This window comes from Mixophyes fleayi, chromosome 11, assembly GCF_038048845.1.
Source record: "Mixophyes fleayi isolate aMixFle1 chromosome 11, aMixFle1.hap1, whole genome shotgun sequence".
Lineage (NCBI taxonomy): Eukaryota > Metazoa > Chordata > Amphibia > Anura > Limnodynastidae > Mixophyes > Mixophyes fleayi.
The window spans coordinates 92,149,578-92,176,299 of NC_134412.1; the positions used below are offsets into that span (position 1 = coordinate 92,149,578).

The window sequence follows — 26,722 nt, forward strand, 5'->3', positions numbered from 1 at the left end:
TCAACATAAAGCAATAAACACGACTAACAGTTCGGTTCCTTCACTCTGCTCCTTTATAGATATAAATTAGATGCGACTTGTGAAAAATGTCGTGCCAACCAAGGCCCGTGTATATATTAAATAGTGTAATCCATTACCTAGCAGCATCAGTGGAATCACAACTGCAAGTTTAAAAGTAACAAAATATACAAATTAACTACTAACGTTAATGAGAATTAAAACCTCCCAGAAAGAAACAAAACAATCCAAAAGGAGATGTTCTCTAGGCGAGAAGAGCGCTCAACGTCCAGCGGCCTTACAGTATGAGAGTCCTAGTTTTGGTCAATGTCCGATGCGGACGTCCGTGCGGGGCTCATGCGTTCGGTTTATCACGGAGCAGATAGACTATGAGTTCATACGTAGATAGGACAATGGCAGTGTTGGGAATTTGCCGGAAGAGTTGCGCTAAAAGTCCTCTGTAAAAGGCTGCGTAGCCCTCTTCCCGCGCCACCAGGCGCGCCGTCTGACAGAAGGTCTTGTACTTGCTTCCTTCTTCCCGCAGCCTCGTGCGGATGACCTCTGTAGAAAGAGGGGAGAGCCAGGTTAGGTCGAGCTCTATCATAACAACTGATCTTTACTACAATGTTATCGTTCCCTGCCCCGGCAGAGCTTACAATCTAATTTTCTTACCACTGGCACATACTTGGCCAATTTACCTACTAATACGCTAGGTAAACATCCTCATTACCCCTAGGCTTTATAAATGTTGTCTATAAAAGGAGCATTCGTTTTCGGGTGTTGGTCACAGTCCGTAAGTCCGTTTGCGGGGCGTCAATATACTAATTCCCATACCAAAATGCGTTCCTATTTAGACTTGAGCCCCTTGCACATGGGCAGAAAACACAGCCTGAAGCTCAAGCAATCTAACAGACACATCGTCTTCTATGTATAATTATATAGGTGTGTTTGGCGCAACTTTTTTATTTCAGTTTTTTTTTGTTTTGCATCACATACAAAACATCCTGTTACAGTTTTTTTTTTTTCCATTTCCTGGAATGGAAAGTGTTGAAATGCTGACATCATTGGGGTGCAAGAACATCACTGGATATTTACTCTGCATTAGACAGAAATGTTGTGTTAGTGACTGACTTAATCTTACCTGGATGTCATATGAAAGGTTAGCTCTGTCTCTAGTCATACAGCTGGGACGTGCTAGTCATGCAATGGACACTCTGTCCCACATAATATGGGCTTTAGTCATTTTAAAAGTGTTAAACAGTTTTCAAAAAAAAAGTTGTCAGCTGAAGAATAGGGGAAATGTGTTTTCTTCCTGGTACAAGTCACCAAAACAAGATTTCTTCCAATTATCTAGTAGGGCCACAGTTTGGTTACTTCCCACAGAGCTTCAGTGATCAATATTGTAAGAAGGTGTGAAAACACCACTGCAGACTTACCGTGTGGGTACGCGATACAGGAGGCGCAGCCTTTGGCGAACGCTGCCGCAAACATCAATCCTAGAAAGTTGGCCGAACTCTTCTCTCCAGCGTTACCATTGGCTGCCGAAAGGTGCAATTCCTCCAAGTGTTTCTTCAAACCCTCGTATATTACAAAGCAGATAATGGTCTCCGATATCCCTGCGTAGGAGGCGGTGAGACCCCTGTAGAAGCCTCTCATCCCCTCTGTCTGATACACGTTGCGGGCACATTGTAAAGCATTCATCTGCTTGGAACCGCTCACCCTGAAAATACAAGAGGATCACAATAAACATATGAAGCTACACTAACAGTACACATGAAAGTTAGGTAACATTTACCAACATTCTATAGACAATGGTTATTCGCTACAATAAGCTCAGACACCTAGAATTTCATGCGACTGTATTAAGTCACGTGCAGAAGGCTGAGATTGTGATATCCAGCAGTATCTGCACTATGGCGTCAAAACAGAAGCCACATGTAGCCAAATAGGTTAGAAGGCGCCAACTACCATAGAAAGTGATAGCAACTACATCTACAATGAAAACAATACTTCTGCAATGCATCACAGTTAATGACTGAGAAACAACATTACAATTCACCATAGATCTGATGTTGTTTATTGAAGGGAAAATTAGCACAATCACTAACAAGCTGGCTCTGCAACTCAGGTCACTTGTTTTTCCCCTCAAATACTAAGAGTTTCTGTATATGACAAGTGCACTTTATAATGAACAACACAAAAATAAAAAGTTAAATAAAAATCCCACCTCCTCTGAAGCTGCATTCGAGTTTTCACCATCCAGATGGGATTCATCATTGTATTTGTCACAAACGCTGCAAGAGAACCGCACACTTGGTCAGTCACATTTATCGGTGATATATATTTAAAGACAGGATAGAGATAGAGACATATATCCTGCTGGTATTTTGTTTATAAACATGACACTTAATGGTTTCAGTGTCACCAACCTGGAGATCCTTGCTGGGTATATCTGGCACCAACTAATACCCAGTTGTAACTCTCCAGCTGCTCTAGAACTACAAGTCCCAGCATGCCCTGCCAACCTGTAGCTCCCTAGCTGCTGAGAGACAAAAAGCCCCAGAATTCCATTTTAGCCAGATCTGCTGGAACTTGTAGTTCCACAACAGCTACAGCACCTAAATGACACTGACAGCAAAGCAGTGAAACCTGGACCAGTTCCTGCTGACCATTCTAGGTAATACTCACAGGATATTACACATTACATCACACAAATACTGTATCCGCTATGTCCTTTGCCAAAGAAATGAGTTTCATTGATAATCCAGTGAGTGCATTGCAGATTTCTCAATGACAGGACTAGTAATGGCTCAGTTTAGCACTAGGGGGCGCTGTACTGCCACTGAGTGGGATGTTATACAATCCTGCTGCCTGCTCAGCTTTTTGCAGTCAGTCTTTACAGAAGAGCTTTCAGCCGAGCTCTGCAATTTCTAAAATAGATCAATGTACTGCAGCCCAGGACTCCACTATTTACATCAACACATCCCTGCAATGCTGACAATATACAAAGGCCTCTGCAGACTGCAGCCAACGCTCTACCAGAAAGCCTTCCACAGAACACAATTTAATAACCTTATACTAGTTCTGCCTCTCCGTCAGCAGAACCTACTATGATGTTAATCTGCAGGACTGGGATTCAGCAGCAAAACCTGTCTGTTCGCACCAGTGATTACAGAATGAAACTAGCTCTTTACCTGTATGCACCATTTACAATCTCTAGGCACATAGTTTCCTCCAGAGCGGGTACAAGATTTAGATCTCTGATCAGATATTTATAGACTATTCTGCCTTGTTCTCTGCCCTTCACAAAGGTCCATGCAAAATAAATACACAATCTGCAGCCTCTTAACACAGACTTGTTGTGGTGACTAATAAGGAACTTTCTCTGTATTCTTCTGGGAGGAGATATAATGTGGAGTCATCTATCACAGGGGAGATTCATTCCCTCTATACAAATGCAGATGTTTTATTCTGCTCCAGGTAGACAGAAACAAATTTGCTATTTTACAGTTATATCAACACAAATTGTATTTTAAAAATACCACAAAATGTATTTGTAAGCTCCTCAACAACATGTGCATGCTTGATTGGAAGTTTAAATGCCTGTGTAGTAAGTTACAAGAGATCACATCTAACGTCCATTCCAGTTTTCATCCCCCCCCTTCCTCGGCTTTGGATGCATTTTTTTCCCCCCATTTGTTAAAAAGAAGAAATTTATTGATTTATGAAATCTGTGCATAATATTTATGTTATAACCGACATGTCAATGTTCTGGGACCCAAATACATTGTATATCTGACAATCAAGGGACAGATTCTGGGTCCTGACGCCCACAAGTGGGCACCACAGATCTAGGTGGTCCTAAGCCGAAAATATTGGTCCCCTCAGTTTTCAGAGGACGCTTTTATTTACATCAATCATGTTTGTTCTCTCTCAGACGTATATTTCACGCGTGATGGAAATCTCTATTCATATTTACCTGCACATCCTGCAGAACACATATGCACAATGTTACTGTTGGGAACAAATATAGAATTGAACTGCTCCTTGGCTTTTGAATATGATGCAAAGTAGACGGCTCTGCAGAAGAGAGAGGGAGAAATGAATGTAAGACAGACTGTGTACAATCACAAGCAGCAGAGATCTCTCCGTACGGGAGCCAGACAGGAATTACGCCAAAGGGGAGTGACAGGCTGAGGTCCCAGCAACCAGGTTTCCGGCTATCAGAAGCCTTAGACTCTTACAGGGGACTGGTAAGGGTTCAACGTCATCGGCCCTTATGAAACCACAGTAAGAGGTCAATGCTGTGTCACACACATGGGGTATATTTATTATCATGTCCAATCTGCTGTAACTTGTGGCAGCCAATCAGAATCTTACTCTAATCGTCATTTTGATTGGTTACAGCACATTCTGCACAAAGCACCATGTTATTAAATAAACTCCATAGTTACTGGTGGCAGATTCTGATAATTGGAACCAAAAGGAAGTGTAAACCGTGATTTGCAAGCGGTTTCATGAACTCATTTAGTTACATATTATTATTATTATTATTATTATTATTACTACTATCTGCCATCAGTCTTCACATTAAACAGTTGCTCCAGTTTACAAACTCTTTCCGTACATTCACCCGGTTATAGAGCAGGAATAAATCTTTATGGGATGTCAGAGTCCAGGGAATGTTTGGTAGAGAATAGAAGAAATGTCAGGAGATGATTGTGCAGTTATCAGTTACAGATAAAAGACTGACAAGGACAAAGCCATATATAGAAGCTCAGTAACCAACTATACTGTAGGTCAAGTCAATATAAACAAAAATGCTAAAAAAAACACAAAAAAACAACTACAATCTCCTAAGTATTAGGAAATTCCAAGTTTGTGGCCGTTAATCTCGTGGTCGGGGTTCGTGTTAAATGGGGCTATAGATTGCATTAGCAACAACCATTCCAGAGAAACCTGTTCCTGCATTTCTGTTTCAGGCCCTGGGCGATAATGAGAGCAATCACATTATGTACTCGTTCTAGTTACCTGGAAGGAGCAACACCAACTAGGTTAGGACCCAGCCCTCGGAAAAGAGATTTTGGTCCTTCTTTTTCAAGGATGGATCTGGTAAAGGGAAAAATAAAAAGGTTTAATAAACTAGAAGATACTTCGCACTGTAAAGTATGGCATTTAAAGAGTTAACTACATGTTGAGTATTCGCAGCAATTAAAACGAAAAAAAAACCAAACACATTGCAGGTTACATGCAGCATTTTGGACGGGTATTTGGTTGTTCCCTGCAGGTGTGAGCCCAAAACGATGGTCATAGATTAAATGCACCATGTGGGCCCCATAAGATGTTTGGCCCAAGTGTCCGGAATCTGGATCTGTCCATTTTGATTGCGCAAAAGCCAGCTGCCTATTCTGCCGTATCCCGGTGTAACTCCTAGCCTGCCGCAGATGGGTCAGTAGTGGAAGTTCCACTCATGTATGTTTCCTTGTTGTGTAAGGGGAATTTCATGTTGCAATACTTATTTTGGGTCAGCAGACTATGTTCTATGTACAAAACACCAGGAAATCGCAAATGCTTCCTCCTGGTTAAAATATTAACTTAAATTCTGTCAACATAAATAAACTCTATGTTCAGCTCGTACTTTAGACCTGGTGTCAGCAGGCGTTCTCAGCCAATCACACATTTCCTTTCATTTTCTAACCCGTTGTAGAGAAATTATGGGTACAGTTTGGTTGCTAAGGGGTTACAGCAGTTTCCTTACACAACTGCCCATGCACCAGTTTTTATGCACGTGCCCCATTATGTGGCGGGAAAGATAGACAGCGGTATTGGTCACATGACAGCTGGATAATTTGGGTAGGCAAGAACTTCTGTAATTATAAATATATGTATTCTTATGTAAATGTCCTAATGAGTTACAGGAAAGGTTAAATACAAAACCAATTAGGGGTGACTGGAAATGGGCACGCGAGTGTGTGACACTACAAGGTTTACACTCTTAAACCAATGGAAGAGTCTCCTCTACTTGCTTTGCATTGTTAAATTCTAAACAACATTTCAATCTCTTCCCGTCTGTAACAAAACATCTGTATTATTGAGCACCGAACAAACAGGACGGAGCCTGTCTCAGTGATTCAGCAAAAACATTTTATGGAGCGAGGTTCTATGAGCACAGGGACGGTTCTTATATGGATGTCCGGTGCGCTGGTGAAGAGGTACCGAGATAAACCTGCACCCCTAGTCTCAATAAGAACTATGAATAAGATCAGCAGTGTCTGCAACAGTGAATAAAAATGTTCGCCCCTTTAAGTAGTTCATCTTTAATATAAAACTGCAGAATTGGAGTTCATTTACGATGAAGAGTTTATTAAAGTTCATAGCTGTTCTGTTGTACTATGAAATGCACCCAATACTTGTAAAGGTATAGTACTATACACAACAATTTACAGTGTTTACCCAAGAAAGCAGAGAGAAGTTGTTTTTGGTGTGAAGAATTCCGGCTGAGAGTTGTACTGACTGGAATCAGCAGTCTGTGACCTTGTATCCTATACTGATAAGAGGAGAAGTCACACCACTTACTTGAGAACCTGGAGTACGCTGGGAGAGACGGAGGTGGCTGTCCTCGCCACCCCTCCTCCGCTAAGGGTCCCCAACTGAACCTGAGGGTAGTACACCGAATGGATGGCAATTCCCGAGGACTGTAACCGCGTCTTAATCACTTCCAGGGGGCATGTAACAATGGCACCCACCGTACCTGCACACCTGCAGGGAGTCAACAAAATGGCGGTTTGTCACATGACCAGGATGGACCAATAACAGCACAATCATTCAGAAAGGAAGGAAAGAAAAATAAATACATTTATCACACATTTTCCCACCAGCTTCATTATGAAACAGAAATTGTAATAGTATTATTAATGACAAATTAAAGTGCATCAAACATTTACACACAGTGTAGGCAGCCATGTTGTTGGCTTAGCCAGTATTCATAAAAAGGCAGCCAAATAATTGTTACATCACCGAGGCACAAAATGGAGGCTGTAATTTTATGGACTGAACCAATATTCACTAGGCAACACTTATGAGACCCAAGGTGCAATTCAGGCCTGGCCAATCTGTCTCTCCAGGTGAAACTACAAGCCCCAGCATGCTTTGCCAGTAGATAGCCAGCCCTTTGCTAGCAGGGTATGCTGGGACTTGTAGTTTCACAACACCTGGAGATCCACAGGTTTACCTGGCCTAGTGTAGTTGATTTGATTAGAATACGGCTTTGTTGTTCTCAATATCTATTCTTTATTGTTATATTGTTGTTGTACTTTTTATAACCTACAGGTGGCGCTGCTGCTACTATCCATTATTATCAACTATTTGTATATCATTAAGAGTTTAGTCAATGACTAATAGCCCTGCATAGACTACAAAACACTAAACAGGAGCCACAGGTAAAAACACGAAATAAAATCAAATCCATCCCTTATATTCTAATAAAACAGGTTACGCTGCTCCATTATTTTTAATTGCACACAACATTATAAAAGTCCTGTTCTGACATTTTCCGTTTATCAGTTTTGACCTTTTCTTGGGAGGCAAAACAGTTCTCTGTCTCAAAATACAAATGTTCTGACCAGCAACAAGCGGGGCGATAAAGAATTTGGACAAGGCCATCAATCTGCATTGAGAACATAGTTTACAGATCGTGGTGGGAAGAAAACAAGCAAAATATGAACGTTATTCAGGAACCCGCCAAGAGATTGAACAAGACTGACTTTATGTCCCAACATTCTGCTGGGGAGACGCTATTCCTGCCACACGGTGGTCTGGTCATGAAGGCGTAAAGGGGAACTCCGATGAAATTCATCAAGCCCCCTTAGGCTAGCCACATCCCAAACCACCATCACTAGCTGAAAGTCCCTTCTTTTGTAACCCCCCCACCGTTCCCTCCATCTCATTGCTGTATTTACCCCCAACAGAGGTACCTCCAGCTCCTTCACAAACAAGGATTTAGAGAGATTCAAATGGTGGGCATGCTTCAGTATTCATTGAAGATATATATATATATATCATAATTAATTCAGCCCAAGTTAGCGTAATTAAAAATAAGTGGGAAAGCAGAATCAAAGCAATAATACCATGAGTCAGGTTAGCAAGCATAGGATGTCAAGAATAAATTTTGCCTTCTTTAATTTAGATCACAAGTTAAAACTTGTTTAGCGTCAACACTTATTTTGCTTGTGGTATATTTCCTGCTTCTATTACACACCAATGTTTCGGTTGATCCTACACTGTCATTGTTGTGTCTTTGTCATGTTTTGTCCTCCGAACTGCATTCCAAGGAAAAGTTAATTTTCTCCTCATGAGAATTTCACGGTTAATTACACTGGGGCGGCTGCCAAGTGTGCCCTTTTCCTGGAAGACATCGTGGGAGGCACCATACCACGCTGCTGCCTGAGGTGGTGAAATGAGTTCAAGAAATACTCTATACAAAAGTGGTTTATTCAGTAACGGTGCCAATATCTCTGATGTGCCGTTACCAATAGCAACCAACCAAATATCAGCTCTCATAATGGTTCCTTGGTGAGATAACCATGTAAATATTTAATCTGCTAGCATCCGGGGGCCCTCCAACTGTTGTGTACCTACCAGCCCCAATATGGCTGCCAGCCTGCTGGGCTTTGCAGTTTCATAACAACCAATGAGCTACAGGATGCCAAACTCTGGTGTAGCCAATAAATATTATTTCTCTGCTAAGCAGTAATTCAGGATAAACATCCAGGAACTGTATGTACGGTCATTAGTTTTTAGTGACTTGATAGTGAATATTGGTTCTGACCACATAATGGCTTGCGCCAATGCCTGTCAATAAGAGAGTCACATTAAAACAACACATTGCAGTTAGATAACACCTTGGGGTATCACCCCATCCATCAAAATGTAGTACTGCGTTGAAGGCCCCACCTCATATAGCGTATTATTTTGGTTACATCTACCCAGTCATATTAGGCACGGCATCCTAATCCGGAGAGCCCCAAAATCCAGACACCACTACACACAGTTTGTACACGGAGAGCTGGCAGCTGTGAGCCTCACGCGTTTCTCTAATTAAGTCTGCAGTCACCTCTTCTCCAGTTTGCAGTTTAATATTTAATAGGAGCTGGTCTCTGAACTGCTCTGTTCTCCACCCACTGTATTATGTTTCAGGTGCAGTACGTTCAAAAATACAATTTAAGAAATAAACTTTCTTGTTAGAGTACCAATAAAAGTTCAAAGTAACTGGATAGCATTAACGTGGACCAGTCACCTTCACACAACCAAGGCAGCCGTTCTGTGGCCTGACCTTATATTCTGTCTATCAATATACTGGGAACTAGTGATGTTACTGGTCCAGGAGCAGTGAAACTACAAGCCCCAGCATGCTTTGCTGGTCGATAGCCAACCAATAGCTGGAAGAGCATGATGAGACTTGAAGTTTCATAACACCTGCAAAACCACAGCTTGGCCAGGCTTGCTCTAGTGTATTTATGGGGTGAATATTGGTTTAGTACACAAAATGGCAGCATCCATTGTTTGTAGGTGACAAGTCCATTTTAATGCATTAGCCCTCATCAGTCTGTTTTTTTAATGTCCCCAATAGATGGATATTCAATATATTGCTACTGGTAGCGCCGTCTTTTGGGGTCCCAGGACAACAACACACTAACAACTTGGTTTCCTAGCTAAAAATGTTCCACTGAATTGTTTATAGAGGATCCCTCTGCTTTACACCTCCGGCCAGTTCCGAATGAGGTTAGTCAACAACTGGGAGATGTTCATCCCATCACCAGGATCACCCACGTTCCAAATTTGCAAATGAAATAGGCAGCGGAACCTTTTAAAGCCTAAAAGCATTCTCTAGCGTTGTTCTGTCACCTCGGACACAGCTCTCGTCCTCTACCATCTGGTGGGTCTGTGTTTCCAACGTGACATCCCACGTAATACAAACACACAGAATCCTGCTTCAGCGATAACCTCTCAGTACAACAACTGCTGTGTACTACACACACCTGATGCCAGGACTGGTGTCACTAGGACATTCAGGAACCCCGTGCAAAAATGTACCCACCTATGTGTATATAGGATAGTGCAGAACTATAAAGGGGGGGGGGGGGGGGACAGGACACCCCAACATGTGGCTCACATAAAGAACAGTACAACCTACGGCTCTCCAGCTGTTGTGGAACTACAAGTACCAACAAGCTCCTTCCAGGGCATACAGGGACTCTGACACAATGGCAGGGGAGCCGGAGGGCGATGCAAAGCTGTAATGGTATATGGTAGGGTACGGTCACAGGTTTTATGTCCCCTACGGTACAAGGCCGACAACCCCCAAAAATATTATTTACTGATCATTTCATAGGGAGGAAAAAATAAATAAATATATATATATAAAAAAATAAAATAGATTTGCAATTATATCAACAAAAATGGTATCATCTAAAGGAAAATGGTGTCCAGAGATGAAGACAGGGGCCTATTTACACTGTAGTACTAACCGGAACTCTGATACTTCCTAATATATCATGGAAACATTTCTGAAATCAGATTCTAGCTCCCTTTTCTAATTCACATTAGAACAGTAGTGAGACACAGGCAGCCTGGCGAGCCTTCATCTGTGGCCCCCAGCTCTGTGCCAGTGAGTGCATACCTTCCAGAATTTAGAATGACATAATAAGCCCCACCCAGTTCTGTCCAATCTCCACCTACAAATGAAGGTAATCTCCCACCCATTATTGTTAAGTTCCTCCCCCTTTGCAACCCTGCAAATTGAGATAGCTCCCAACAGTCCTGGTTTTGGTGAGACATGCGAGTGAGGTTTGGGAGCACATGTGGGATCTGAGGGCTTGTGGGCATGAAAGAACATTTCATGGCACGTAGTAGTGACTCACTGAGACATCCAGATGCCTTTTGTGAAATCCCTGGTGAAATGATCGACTTTATGCTCCAATATACCAGTCAGCCGACAAGATGGCCGTCTGTGGCCAGCACACAGGTCACTAACATTACAATACATTAAAGTATATTTAATTAACACCAGAACACACATTTATATAAACACAACTAATATTATTATAGGATTATAAAGCCAGGAAACCAAAATCAGTGGTCAGATGTCACATACAGAAAGCAGCTGTGAGGGGCTCATTCCTGGACGTCCCCACGATCAGACTGAGGGTAGCGAAGATAAAACTGTGACAAGAGGAGCGGATAAGCTGTAAGGCAGAGGCAGGTTCCAGGCACACAAACACCTCTCTGACCTTTCCCTACTCGGGACATTGCATAGTGCGAGTGAAGAGGGCATCTTTTAATATCTTAAGTCACGTTGGCAGTGACCTTACAAGCAAACGAGCTTCACCCCCCCCCCCCAATCCTCTTATTGACGGATAATAAATGAAAGTCAATAGGCAAATGTAAACCATGATCTAGTTACTCAAATATTGCAAATTAAACACATGTGAGGTATATTATATATACACAAACACACACACAGATCTAAAAAGTGAGGGGGAACTAAATACAAGAAAACAAAGAACAAATACTTGGCAGCTGAGCTTACAATTATTTTCAAGAAGGGAGTGTCATTTTTTTTTTTTTTAATGCAATTATTTCTGGGCAAGTGGTTATTCTCATGGTTGTCTCTGTCACCTTATTGAAGTAACAACTATCCTCACCCCATAGGGAACCTGCTCCCTAGTCAGTATATTTTCATCCAGGACTGTCAGTATGTATTGTCTGTGGTCACAGAACTCTTCCCCCCTCACTGATCGGGGGGGGCAGACAACAGGAGTCAACCAGAATTATATTCAGAAAACAATGCTGTACAGCACCAAACATCCAGCAGGCACTGGTACCACGCTGAAGACGTCTCTCAATGATTGGTGGAATCCTATAGATGATGTAACAATCATACATATTTGTGTCCTCACACGGTATCACTTTAAGGGATTGTGCCCAAGTCTGCACAGAGGTCACTTGTCACCCGTAGGACACTGACTGATGTAACATTGCACCAGTCGGCTACATGGAATATACTTAATGAAGTTGTTATTTCACGACACGGTGCCAGAAATATAACCGGGAAAAAGAAACAAAGTGTCCGGATGGAAACTTTTTGTAATATGCAATGACTGAGGCTGATGCTGTACATTACAAATGATGGAATATACAAACACAGAAGTAGTCATTTTGTAGCTGGAATAAGATTTCACTAGAGATTATTGTCAGCACTGAGGTATTAAACACAAAGGGCCGATTCGTCAAGACGCTCATACTGAGCGCAACCCGCGTTTGTTTTAAAAACGCACAGAATTGGACAAGGAGCGGATCTGAGGATACGTGCGCTGATGAATTCAGGTCCGATACCTATGTGGAATATAAATTCACATAAGAATGCACAGAAAAAAATCAATTAATGTCACCCATTAATAACATAGGCATTAGTGATTAAACAGTTAAGAAAAACACATTAGGGTATTCTTAATGTCTACTGAACATAAAATACATTTTCACAGTTGTTCCTGTTTGCAAACACATGTTATAGCTGCATACACAGCCGTCATCATTAGTAATCAGGACTTAGACTAGCCCTGTAGCTGGAGCAGAAAAGTATCTTTGAGAAGCCCAAAGCTTGAATTGGACGTGGCTGCGTGCGTTTGAGTTTGGCGCGCCCTTACTGTGCACGGACTATGGCCGAACGCCCCTTCCCTGTCCCCACCCAGAATTTGTAAGCTGTAGTAAGTGTCCTTTGCGTACAAAGATGAATTGAACATTGCTGCATTTAGTTGCACATGCGCAGGGCACGCTTAGATCATATTTGCGGACGACACACTCAAAATCGCCAGACACATCATGGCTGAAGGCGTTTTAGTGCAGGGATATGCTGCAATTTTGTTAATTTTGGTTCAGTCCAATATGGCTTCTACAGCCTGACACAGGGGATTTCCCCCAAAAAAAAAAAAAAAAAAACTTGCACCAACCAATATTGTTGTGTTGTAGGTATTAGACCTGAATCTTGAAATGCTGCAGAGAATCACGTGGAGGCTCCCAAATCAATTTCCAAACAAAATTTCGCACTACTTGTACAGATCCTGCGCAGACGAATTTATGGGATCCCCTGCTCCGGAACTGTCCCCATTCTTGTCTACCCTCCCGAATGTCCAGAGAAGAGCAGGCTACCTTCCCAGACCACTCAGGCAGTGGACGAAATGAGACGCGAATTGCGTTATGACCCCGCCCCCTGCTGGGCTCTTCCAATCAAAGAAGGCAGCTGATCTTGGATATGACCTCACAACCCAGGGCCACACTCTTATTCCCAGGAGGAGAGGGAGCTGCCCCCACCCCCCTCTGCTAAGGTAAGTATTGGTAGTGGGGGCACAACGCAGGAGAAGGAGAGGTGCCATTTCTAGCTCTGCCATATGTGCAGGTGTAAGATGCCAGGAATGAGGGGAACCATCACCGTTAATCCATCAGAATATTCCTCATCATTTTGTTAAGTAACCAAATATTTCCGAACACATCAGCCCTGTATTCTGCAGCTCTGCAGATGATGCCGGCACTTTCAGATACTAACCAGTTTGGGGATTTATAATTGGAAATGTTTATAGTCTGTGAACTGGCAAAAAGACTGCGGTTTATAAATGGACAGAAAATGCAGCATAGGGAGCAGCCAAATGTAATAAAAGATACAGACTTTACTGCAGTGTCACTGGAAATGATAACTAACGTTTTACAATAGCTGTATAACTGCTTGTGTTTGGCGTATCTTAAACACAAACTAAAGCCACCCATTGTTCTGTATCTCTATAGGTAGGTCCTTCTAGGGAGCTTTCTTTTTGGAGCCAGTTAAATTGCCACATTTTGTCATCCTCATAGAGAACATTGGGGACCGTGTTAATGACGGCTGCTTAGGTGAATGCTGGAGATACCTGTGACACACCATTGATAAATAGAGGAGTTACTTTAATTTGCCATAATGCTGAAAAAACAGCCGTTTATGGGGCATATTTAACAAGTGGTGCTACTACACTTCCACACACTTACTGCAACTTCAACGCCACTTGTAGTGTCCCGCAGATTTATGAATGGTGCATTGCAGCAGATATTGTGGATATCTGCTGCTTTGCATTCAGTTTCGTTTTTAGGAGCAGTCACCATTCAATATTATGGTGACTGCTCCCTTCTCCAATCTAGTTTGGTTTTTTCGTAACTTTTTATGATAATGTACACCAGCTGAAGTGTGCATGTGTGGAGGGATCACATGATCCCCCCCCCCCTGTCACTCACCACTCGCACTCTGCAACTATAGTTCCAGAGCGAGTGCAGAGATGTTTGTGCGCATGCCCAGGTCTTTGAGCTGCACATGCGCAATTGCAGTATGAAGAGGAACGAAGAAGACAAGGAGGAGATCCAGAGACCACACATTTTTTTTTATCACAGAAACAGCAGTTTATCGGAACTGCTGTTTCTGTGTTGCGTCCTTCATGAATTTGAGAAATAGTTCAATCCTTATCAATGGGATAAGGATTGGAAACTATTTTTCACTTTTTGAGAACATTGATAAAAGGCTGAGAAGTAAATGTTATAAAGGCCCCCCAAATACCAGAAGAAAAAAAAAAAAAGTGGTTCAGTAAATCTCCACTCCTACCAACTAATGGAGCTGCGGAACTTGCTATATTAAATGATGTCAGTTGCACTTTATTGGATGATTTCTGTGGCTCGTCCAATCAGCTGATATGAAGCCATTCAGTGAGCCAGTATTCTTAATAATCTTCTCCAGCTGTTACATATAGGGAATCGTTATCAGTGCTGGTGGGTGGTTCTACTTATTAGAGGACCCACTCCACTAACAAGTTAACCACCCACAAGTGCTGGTAACTTACTCACATTAATAGATATGTTTTCCTTGGAGACTCTATGAAACATTTTGCCTTAAAAGAGTAAGTAAGCAGATATTAATATGAATATGAATCACCAAAAGTTATTTTCCCCACTAAGAAAATAAATGATTTAAAATATTTTCATTTAAGATATTGAAATTGTTATGTTGTGAGATTATGGAAAATGTTTTGTACACTACAATACAGCTGCAAAATAAACAGAGTACAATATTATACAGACATGCTGGTGGGTAGTTTAGCAGACATTGCTTATTTTAGGGCCCAGCTCACACAGAAACATTAACACGAGATATGGAGGTTGCGTGAGAATAAACTGATGTTATTACAGTACATTATCGTAAAGAATTTGAAGCATACAATGAAATAAAGTCAGTCTGATTTAGTGTGAAATTCACATTAACTTCATCATTCATCGCCATTTATTTATATAGCGCCACTAATTCTGCAGCGCTGTACAGAGAACTCACTCACATCAGTCCCTGCCCCATTGGAGCTTACAGTCTAAATTCCCTAACACCCAGAGACAGACACAGAGACAGACACAGAGACAGACACAGAGACAGACACAGAGACAGAGACAGACACAGAGACAGACACAGAGACAGACTAGGGTCAATTCTTTGATGGCAGACAATTAACCTACTAGTATGTTGTTTTTGGAGTGTGGGAGGAAACCGGAGCACCCGGAGGAAACCCACGTTCCAGTCTGTTTATCCTGTATCTCTGATTTCTAGAAAGCAAACACTACAAGCAGCTAATGCGGCACAAGTGAGAGAGTCTAAATCTGTTTCGCTCTTCACAACTTAACAACACAAAATTTCTTCCGATGAGACGTCTTTATTGATTTCACCAATGAAAAAAACCTCCCGGTCAGTATGCAGAAAATGCAGCCAAAAGTAATAAAAGATACAGACTTTACTGCTGTATCACTGGAAATGATAACTAACATTTTACAATAGCTGTATAAATGCTTGTGTTTGCCGTGTTTTAAACACAACGTTAAGCCATCCATTGTTCTGTATCGTTATAGGCTGAAACACAGGTTTTACACGATTTACCTTCAGATCTGTGATTTTCATCTGTTGTAACCATCGGCTGAATAGATTGTGACTCTGTCCATAGAAGTCTATGGAGTGTCGGTAGTGGGTGCATACACACAGCAGTATTGGAACAACATCGTTCCATCAATCGCTCATCGTTGCATATTATACACTAACGCAATATCGGGCTGATTGGTCTGTTATCGTCTGATTGGCCAGAAAAATCGTCTGAAACCACTGTAGAGTGTACGTAGCCTAATACAGGGAAATCTTGCACAACTGTGAGCTTGCTACACCGCAGAAGGACAAAGAGGAACATTTAAGGCACGTATGTCTGTGCTCACAGCCAATCTCCAAGTGTTAGAAGAAATGATTGTGGAGAGACATAGACCGTTTGTCTAGAACCACTTCCTGGGCTAATGGGTAACACATCATTACACCCTTCCTTCCCCACACCCAATAACCTCACGTATATATGCATTAAAGGGGAATGATACCTGAATTACAAGTGGATTTATGTTTAAGAGATACAAGTATTATTTACAGGTAGGCACGTTACTAATTTCCAGGATGTACGAATGCACACCAAAGGACGGTCTAAAGGGGAGTGGTCATGCCCAAAACAGGTGTGGTATGTGATCGGAACCTGGTTTGGGCATATGGGGGAGGAGGGGGGGGGGGCTAGTTAGTTCAGATTTTCCAGTGGAGAATGTTGTTTTCATTGTATATATTAGGAGGTTTATGATAAAGACAGTAGATCACTATACAGACCATGTTCCATGTTTCACCACAAAGAGCAGATTCTTCTGGCAACCAGGAAACACAAATAATATGAATCAAAATAAATAAAAAAGTACAAAGAGCACACACCCAAATACACAAGATAGTAACACAATGAAGCAGCATTCCATTGTCAGTTTAGTAGAAAAACAAACTCTTCTGTCAGTCAGTGGAGGAAATGGTCTATACAAATCTATACAACAGACTCCAAAAGAGGGACAATCAGAAGCAACAAGACACAGTGGGGTTTGGGTACCACAGAGGCACTGACCAGCTAATGACTAAAGGATAATAATTGACTGAAGCAAACAATGAAGTACTCATAACAAGATGTGTTTAATCTGTATTAGGCTAGGTCTTTTCCAGCACAGATCACAGGACACACTGCTGTCAGGTTGTATTAATAGAGGAGGGCGGGGAGGAGTAAGGCCAGACTGACTGTACGCCGAATATAAACCTTTATACACACTACCTGGCTTTGTCATGGTGACAACTAAACAACCATTAAAGTGGAACAGTCACCTACACACATGGGAAGAGGCCATTCTGTGGGCTGGACCAATACTCATAAAAATGCAGGAGCCTGGGACACTACAATATATTGGTCCAGTCAACCGGGAAAACAAAACTGCCGGACAAGAGGAATAGCAATGTTATAATCTAATTAAACACCTAAACATATGGTACCTTGAGATTGAATCGTTAACCCTTTCCTAACAACTGTCATGCAAAGCACAGTGCAGGTTTGGCGATTGGTATGTGCTGCACACATGTAGACTGTGCATCATCATTACACAGGCTGCATATTCCAGGCTCGTCCACTGGGACCACAGAGCGGAACAGAGGATGTACTGTGTACAGATACATTGTACAGCTGAGAGCTCTGCAGGACAGGGATGTTATGTAACCTGCATGCACCAGACAGGGGGTGGGGGGGTTAGATATCCATGGAGACACATTGTACACTAGAAGGATCCAGACCCTTTCATTTCCCTAGAGGCCTCTGCATCACTGGACGACACTAGACAAATGGCGATGAGCTATGTGGCCATCAGACAGTATGTGTGGGACTGAGCAGCAGGATGATGGACAGCAGAAGTCTGAGAGGTAGATATAGTGACATCACATGCACACTGCAGACATTAACATCTTTATTCTGGAGGTCACAGGGTCATAGTGATTGTAGGATTACACAGACAACCAATAATCCTTTACAGGAGAGAAAGTGGAGCGTTCAGTAAAAGCAGAGGAGGAGGGTGCAACGCGGACCTGGTAGAAATGAGGTCTGAGTAATTGTCATGTTAAACACATAGGAAAAAATACCAAACAAATTCTTAAAGAGCTGAACACAAGACTCTCCCACACAGTGACACACAGCAGGTTACACAATGTTATCACATCACCCACCAGGCTGTCACAATGCTACCTTACTGTAACACACACACACACACACCAACAACGTCATCACAATATATAGAGAAACCTGTCTTACAGAACATGAATTTGTGCTATAAATACTTCTTTCAATAGGAGCTATTGAGACACGAATGAGAAACATTCAAAGCACAAAGGACGGATCTATCGCTGAAGGACCCGCTCTGGGGTACATGGGGCAGAGTAGGGGTCAAGGACCCGCTCTGGGGTACATGGGGCACAGAGTAGGGGTCAAGGACCCGCTCTGGGGTACATGGGGCACAGAGTAGGGGTCAAGGACCCGCTCTGGGGTACATGGGGCACAGAGTAGGGGTCAAGGACCCGCTCTGGGGTACATGGGGCACAGAAGAGGGAACAAGGACCCGCTCTGGGGTACATGGGGCACAGAAGAGGGAACAAGGACCCGCTCTGGGGTACATGGGGCACAGAGGAGGGATCAAGGACCCGCTCTGGGGTACATGGGGCACAGAGGAGGGATCAAGGACCCGCTCTGGAGTACATGGGGCACAGAAGAGGGATCAAGGACCCGCTCTAGGGTACATGGGGGCACAGAGGAGGGATCAAGGACCCGCTCTGGGGTACATGGGGGCACAGAAGAGGGATAAAAAACCCGCTCAGGGGTACATGGGGCACAGAAGAGGGATCAAGGACCCGCTCTGGGGTACATGGGGCACAGAAGAGGGATCAAGGACCCGTTCTGGGGTACATGGGGCACAAAGGACAGATCTATTGCTGAAGAACCCGCTCTGGGGTACATGGAGCAGAAAAGAGGGGTCAAGGACCCGCTCTGGGGTACATGGGGTACAAATGATTAATCTATTGCTGAAGGACCAGGACTTATATTTCTATTATTAACTCTCTCTAACTAGGGGCAATAAACACATCAATAACACCATATATCTGCTTCAACTTTGACCAACTCCTTTTTGGAGTTCAAAGGGTTCATTTAATGATATTACATTTTAATCTGCATGTTGTGCGCACTTCATATTGAAACAAGACTTTCACTTGCTGGGAACAAAACACGTTGCTGCCCCAAAGGGTATCAAGGGTTAAACAGCAGACAAATAGGGGTATTGACAAATATAACGGAATAGACATGAACATTCCATATAAACCAACATAGCACAACCCCCTTATCTCACCCTCACTTTACTGTCCAAGACATTATGGAAATTGTTCTTACCTTGGGTAAGAACTTTAAGTACATTAGACCATGGAGGAAACATAATCTGGCATTACTCTGGCTAGAAGTAAAACATGTTATTATCCATTCATTCCTTTATAGCCAGCAATAGAGGTCTGAGAAGTGGGTGATTCACCACCATGTGTCAATATATCCCCCCACCCCCGTGACCTTGCGAAGCTGCTGCTTCCTAGAAGAATTTCAAGGCCAAAAATGCCAATAACTATGAATGACCATGAAAGTCAGCCGGCTCCGGCAGTGACAGAGTTAACCGACAGAACGCGCAAGATTGTTACAATGTATCAGCTCTGAACTAACAGGTGGATACTACACATCCTGTGCGCCTCGTTAACTATACACAGAGACATGTGGCCCGTTCTGGATTATATGACACCTGACCTTAGACGAACATCCAGTATGAGGGGACATTAAACGGCAGCACTCTGTAGGCACAAATGGCTTTTATATAGGACACTATATGGGCGACATGTGACTGTCTCATGAGGAGTCGGTGCGTTGGGTCAATATCTAGCGGCAGCATATACCACAGCGTTGTACAAACACTAATAAATAATAATAATAATAATAATATAAGCAGTAACTATACACCAGGCTGGTGAGGGCTCTCCACAACATGCAGCTGACAGGGCATGCTGGGACTTGTAGTTCCACGACAGCTTGGTAGTCCACCTCTGCTAGTATACATTATTATTATTATTATTATTTATTAATAAGCATTACAATGATTATAATGGTCTTACCCTCCAGCCAGGAGGTGCAGCAGGGTGTCCTTGCTATGAGCCATGTCCTTTGCTGCTGGACGGATCTGATGTCCCGGTTCAGGCAGTCATCCTCTCCCCGGTGGCCCCCACCCCCTCGGCTCCCCGCTCTATGACTCCCCTGGCCGGCAGAAGCCGGTTTTCTCTATACAGCCGGCTGGTGAGATCGCGTCATAGGGGCCGGATGGGGAGAGGGGGGGGCTGGTCTGTGACAGCACAAAGGGGCGTGTCCACAGGGGGGGGACGACGACTGTCACCCAGCTCCATACAAAACCAGGGGGCGCGATGGGGGCGTTGTCCGTGACGTCAGATGGAGGGTTGCTGCAGATTGCACGTTGCTGGAGGAGAGAGGGGGTCACGTTACAGTGACCTGAGAGGGGAGATTGGGGAGGTGTCACATGTCACAGAATGATCCACTGCCATCCATGTTATTAGGATGTATGTGTAACTGCAATGACAGCTGCAGCATCATTCCTGAGGAGCTGCAGTAACAATTTACTGACATTTCAATCAGTCAGAAAAAAAGGACACTGGGACCGATTTACAGAGCTGTAATTAGACATTTTAGCGCCAAAGGCAAGAAAGGAAAATTGACGCCCCCCCCCTAGCCCGAAATTATAATGAAACCAACCTAAAATATTCCTTATCCAGCGCCCCCCTCTTCTGCTGTGCGCCCTGGGCGGCTGCCCCTAGTCACCGCACTGGCCATTTATAAATTAACAATGATTTTGTTTGTGAGCATTTATTATAAAATCATCTCAGGACAGCACATCCGATAGGAGGCTGTCCTGGCATTGACTTTACCTTAAAACTCAAGTCACAATCGTAAAACCACTTTAGAAATGTGACCGGAAGGGGGGCAGGTAAGCTGCTGTGAGGGATCCGAAGATCCCACTACTACAATGCTCTCACCATAGGATTCAATGGCTAAGGCCATCTTCAGATGGCGTAAGCAATTGCGGACAAGTTCCGAAAAGTTAAGCTTTTCGGAGCTTGATAAATTTGCCCAAACTCAGTCCCTATTGAGTATTATGAGGAATGCAGTAATTTGCCTAACCCAGAAAATATCTTTTTCTTAAGTTAAGATTCTACTTAAAAATTCCTAAACCATGTAAAAATGTAATTTGGTTTATGGCTTCATACATAAGCTCCTAAGTGACCAATCTTGTATTGTAACATATAGCAGTAGGCAAACAATGATCTGAAGTGATCCCCTTACAATTCCTGAACTTCTTCCACATTAGAAATGTAATAATAAATTTGCCTAAAAACATTTTGTCAGTACATTATTATCTTAATGAACGAAAAAATGTTCTAAAAAAAATAAAAGCACCAGTGTTAGAAATGTTCCCTCTAAAGTGAAGAATCTGGAAACGAAAGAGTTCAAAGCGTAATCTAACTAGAGCTCCACCCTGGAGGGCGGGTACTGAGAATCTGCTGACTCGTGCAACCCCACACCATGGATTTTTACTGACAAGTTGTGTTTTTTGTGGTGATGTGTACACAATGCATTAGTAGATAAAGAATAAAATGCAAGTTGATATCTAGGAGCTAATATGACACTTTTCTGGAGCCAGTAGGGGAGAAAAGAGGAACAAGGGGTTTTCTGCAGGCACAAAATGGGTCAGTTGGGAGTCATGTTATATAACATGGTGCCCAGTGATGTCATGTAAAATTTCTCTCCAAAATATTTTTTACTAAACCCACAAAAATGAAAATATGTTACAGTTCCTTTATTTATATCAGCAGTAGACAGTATCGCTTCTCTATAATTACTGGGAATTCTGTGTCGTGTCATATACATGCCAATGCATGTCTCTTCCTTAACATGAAATTTCCACCATAATTACACAAGGAACTGTACTACCGGGAAGTCTGAGATTACAGGAAGACAGTGACTGCTTTACCAAGAACAGTAACACACCTCTCTGTTCTTTGTATCAATGCTATAACAATAAAAAGCAATAGCTAAAGTATATTATTAAATTGTGGACAATCCATTCTTAATAAAACATATACCCTCCATACAGTAAGTAAGGGGAGGGGGGGGGGGGCACCTCCTACCTAAAGTTGAGAGCCCTAACAATACAAATGATCTCTGTGGAAGTTTACCATACACTTTCATTGACATCTGCAGGTATTGGGGTGGAGGGTGGTTAGGGGGGGTTCAGTGAGGCAGAAGTGCTAACAACTGAGCCACCGTTCTGCCCACAGTATTCAAAATAAAGAACGTTTTCAAACACCATAAACGTTGCGTCTATATTAGCTTGTTTTAGGCAATTTTTAAAACGTTATAAAGTGAACTGGGAAAGGTTGGGGAGCTGGAAAAATAAAAAATACAAGGAAGGAAGACTTGTGGGATGTAGGTGAGGGATAGGAAGCGATAAGTAGTCTGAGATAGTGAAATGTACCAGCAAGTTTATTCAAGGAGCTAAAAGAAAGAGGAAAGTATAATTTTGCAAACATGTAATTGTCAAAAATGTAATTCTGTCTCACTCAGCATTAGACTGGTATTTAAAAAATAAAAGTCATACAAACCCATCAGTCCACTTTCATGTACACAACCGAAGCTTTAAAGTCTTGCTCAGCCTAAAGATATTACAGAAGACTCCACCATCCAACCGCTAGCTCAGCATTGTGTCTGTCTGTCGGTCCCACCACTCTGTACAGTACAGTGGTCCATGTGGGGCTCCCATAATTTCGTAATTAATCTAGGACAGTCATGCGAGTTGAAGTCTGCTTAGACCACAATATCCACTAAATACAATGCCAAATAATGTAAAATAATTACAGGAAACTATCCACACTATTTCTGTTAATTTAGTTTAAATGCGTCCAAACTCAGTCCTCAAGGGCTACCAACAGGTCATGTTTTCTGGATATCTGTCTGTAGGAACAGTTGTGCTAATTACTGACCCAGCCAAATAAACCGGTTACACCCTTCCTTGCACCCCTGATATTGCAACAAAAATAAATTAAAGATCTGTGATAGTTCCCCCCGTATTGCAGCACTAGTTACAACATGGATCAGGGCTGTTTGCGTAAGTTACACAGATGGTAGAGCCAGCAAGACTGGCCAACATCGGGCACTGCCCCCGACTTGACTAATGTCAATAATTTGTCAATAGCGTGGCTAATATGTAAGAGTATGGTAGTGTGTAATGATGACCCCAGCCTGGTGAAAGGTCAAACTGTAACACTGGCAGGAACACAATGGCTGGAACATTTGACGTTAGAAACGTTGTTGAAGCTTTTTTATCATGAGATTATCGGAGATCGATTCCAATAAAAATTACACAATGCAGATGCTCAAAATTCTTTGGTTTGAGCTCAAGTATAATCTTCTGACAGGTATTAGGTGATCGAGACAAGAACGCAGCCATTGTACTTCCACACAGAACTCAGCAGATCCCATTTGAAGAAAATACTTTTAATAACTGACCATGTTCTATAGAGAAAGACCCATCTCTTTGGGTTCTCGACAGCTGTTCTATTGCTGTTCATGGGTGAAATTTAATTTAATTGCCCCTCTTTCTGTTTCATCTCAGACTGTTATCAATAAATTGAAACGCACAAAGAAACGATAATCTGTTTATAAAGCGATTTATGCACATGTTGTAGTGTTACATTACAGAAAACTTAACATCTAAATAAATCCTACTCACCCAACACGTGTTGTGTAATCTCCCCCGACCTGCAGCCCAGAAAGGTCGTTTACGAAAGAGCAAACTGTGCCCCTCCCACAGCGTGTGCCCCTCCCACAGCGCTTATGACATTTGCACCTATATTTTCACGGATGCTCCTGTACAGGGAAGAGCGTGATCTTGAGGGCTAAATGACTTACAATTACAGATATTCACAAGGTGCTGGCAGTGAAGTCATCCTCTACTTTCAATGGGACAATTCTCTACACCCCAGACGCATTTTATACAAGAATCATAGACGCATTTCAATCAATGTAATAAGACATTCAAACACAGAAAGTGGCGCATGTAGTAAGGACCTTTTTTACTCTTATCACCATGCGCATTTCCAATCAGACGCACAAAGCTGTAAATGAAGATTCAGATGTAATTTCCAGGACAGTTTCCAAAATTGTCATGTTAGCGTGCACCGAAGAATGCACAAAGTGGACAAATTTGGGCAAATAGCTGCATGTTGTGGTATTTGAAGTGTGTTGCTTTGTGCAGGGGTCAGAATGACCCAGGTGCTGATGCACATTGGGCTAGCGGCCAGCCCACCCATGTCCTTCACAGAACCCCCGACTGCTAGTGAGCGTTATCAACATGAACCAAGGTGCTCAAAGTATAGTCTGGCCATGCTCACTAAGTTATGCCTGATCACCCCTTGGAATGCTTAGAATACTATACACTGTGAACAAGTTTTGTGTTTACATTGTATTTACAACACACTTGCTGCGTAAACACAAAACTGGTTGTCAGTGGATAGTAAAGTATTATGAGGATTCCAGTGGACGATCAGGCATAACATAGTAAGATGGTGAGACTATACTTTGAGCACCTTGGTTCATGTTTATAAAGCTCTCTAGCAGTCGGAGGCAGGAGTCTAAGACCCAGGCTGTAGAAGTGGAGGCTCCGGCCATCTAACACTACTAGTGTATTCTGTCTCTAGCCCAGTCAGAAATTACATGTATATACACCGCACAGCAACAACATAAAAACCACCTGCCTAATATTGTGTAGGTTCCCTCTTGTGCTCTGACCCATCGAGGCCTGGACTCCACAAGACCCCTGAAGGTGTCCTGTGGTATCTGGCACCAAGACATTAGCAGTAGATCCTTTAAGTCCTGTAAGTTGTGAGGTGAGGCCTCCATGGCTCGGACTTGTTTTTTCAGCACATCCCACAGATGCTCGATCGGATTGAGGTCTGGGGAATTTGGAGCCAAGTCAACACCTTGAACTCTTTGTCATGATCCTCAAACCATTCCTGAACAATTTTTGCAGGGTTGCAGGGCATTATCCTGCTGAAAGAGGGCACTGACATCAAGGATTACAGTTACCATGAAGGGGTGTACTTGGTCTGCAACAATATTTAAGTAGGTGGTACGTGTCAATGTAACATCCACATTGTGTTAGCACTTCTGCCTCACAGTCTAACATGCAGAGCCATACTCTGCGCCCAGTCTAACATGCAGAGCCATACTCTGCGCCCATTATAACATGCAGAGCCATACTCTGCGCCCAGTCTAACATGCAGAGCCATACTCTGCGCCCAGTCTAACTTGCAGAGCCATACTCTGCGCCCAGTCTAACATGCAGAGCCATACTCTGCGCCCATTATAACATGCAGAGCTATACTCTGCGCCCATTATAACATGCAGAGCCATACTCTGCGCCCAGTCTAACATGCAGAGCCATACTTTGCGCCCAGTGTAACATGCAGAGCCATACTTTGTGCCCAGTCTAACATGCAGAGCCATACTTTGTGCCCAGTCTAACATGCAGAGCCATACTTTGCGCCCAGTGTAACATGCAGAGCCATACTTTGTGCCCAGTGTAACATGCAGAGCCATACTCTGCGCCCAGTCTAACATGCAGAGCCATACTTTGTGCTCAGTCTAACATGCAGAGTCAAACCTGTTATTGTATATTACGTTAGTACCGACTGCCTCTGGAACCTCTGCAGTCAGCTGGCATCCTGAGGTTCCAGGACACAGACACAGCAGTGCTGGTAGGTAGGCATCTTTAACCTCAAGGGTGGTCCTCTCTCAAGGCAGTGGCACATGCCCCATGTATCCCATGTGTATTGCTATTCCCAGCCTGCTCAGGCCCCATGCTGCAATAAACAAGAATCTATCCTAGAGTCCCTGTAATATACAAGTTCTCCATCTCCCCTTATTTCTTATCAAGGTCACGCTTGCAGCACTGAGTCTGGATAAGGTAGGTCTTACTATCATTAACGCTGTGGCCTCTGCACTACCCTAGTCACATAGTCCATCACTGTTGCCAGTTCACCATTGATTTATAGGCTCGATGGCCACACGGACAAAGCCACAGTCTATGGGATCGATGTGACCAGACAGTGGGAGAGATGTGAGCAGATCCAGATCAACTGGGTCACACTAGGAGGTATACTAGAATATACAACCAGGATAGACCAACATCACGTGAGACCAGGAAACTGCACATAATATAGATGTTTATTTTTCTCTCCTGAAAGTTGATCTATGCAAAGGCTTTCATGACGGAGATAAAGAGAGGTCAGAGTATATCATGTGTACGCCCGTCACAGCAGACTATTTATATGTCAGGATCTATAGAGAGAAAACATATGCAAGTCACATGTCACATGAACACTACGAACAAGACAGGAATTTTATTTTTACCGGGTTATAGATCAAGACACAGATGGGGCAGCGACTGATGTGAATTCTCTGTACAGCGCTGTGGAATTAGTGGCGCTATATAAATAGCTGCTGCTGATGACGAGTCAAAAAGTCGCACGTATGAATAGCCGCAGTTGCGGACGTACACTTTCTGGGTGTGCTCAGTGAGAAAAAACGCAAATATACACTAGGCAAGTGGGCGCACGAATCACGCCCAATATGTTCATATGTAG

At 42.9% G+C, this 26,722-nt stretch overlaps 1 protein-coding gene across 1 annotated transcript; it reads right to left on the reverse strand.

The window, feature by feature from the left end:
- Positions 1–30: 30 nt before the first annotated feature.
- SLC25A33 (solute carrier family 25 member 33) lies at positions 31–20,251 on the reverse strand. Its single transcript, XM_075190292.1, has 7 exons — positions 20,126–20,251; positions 6,574–6,756; positions 5,029–5,106; positions 3,977–4,077; positions 2,225–2,291; positions 1,434–1,717; positions 31–558 (listed from the first exon to the last, which is right to left on the reverse strand). Exons 1-7 carry the CDS (start codon positions 20,167–20,169, stop codon positions 353–355), a joined length of 963 nt encoding a protein of 320 aa, XP_075046393.1. The 5' UTR covers positions 20,170–20,251; the 3' UTR covers positions 31–352.
- Between the last annotated feature and the right edge of the window lie 6,471 nt (positions 20,252–26,722).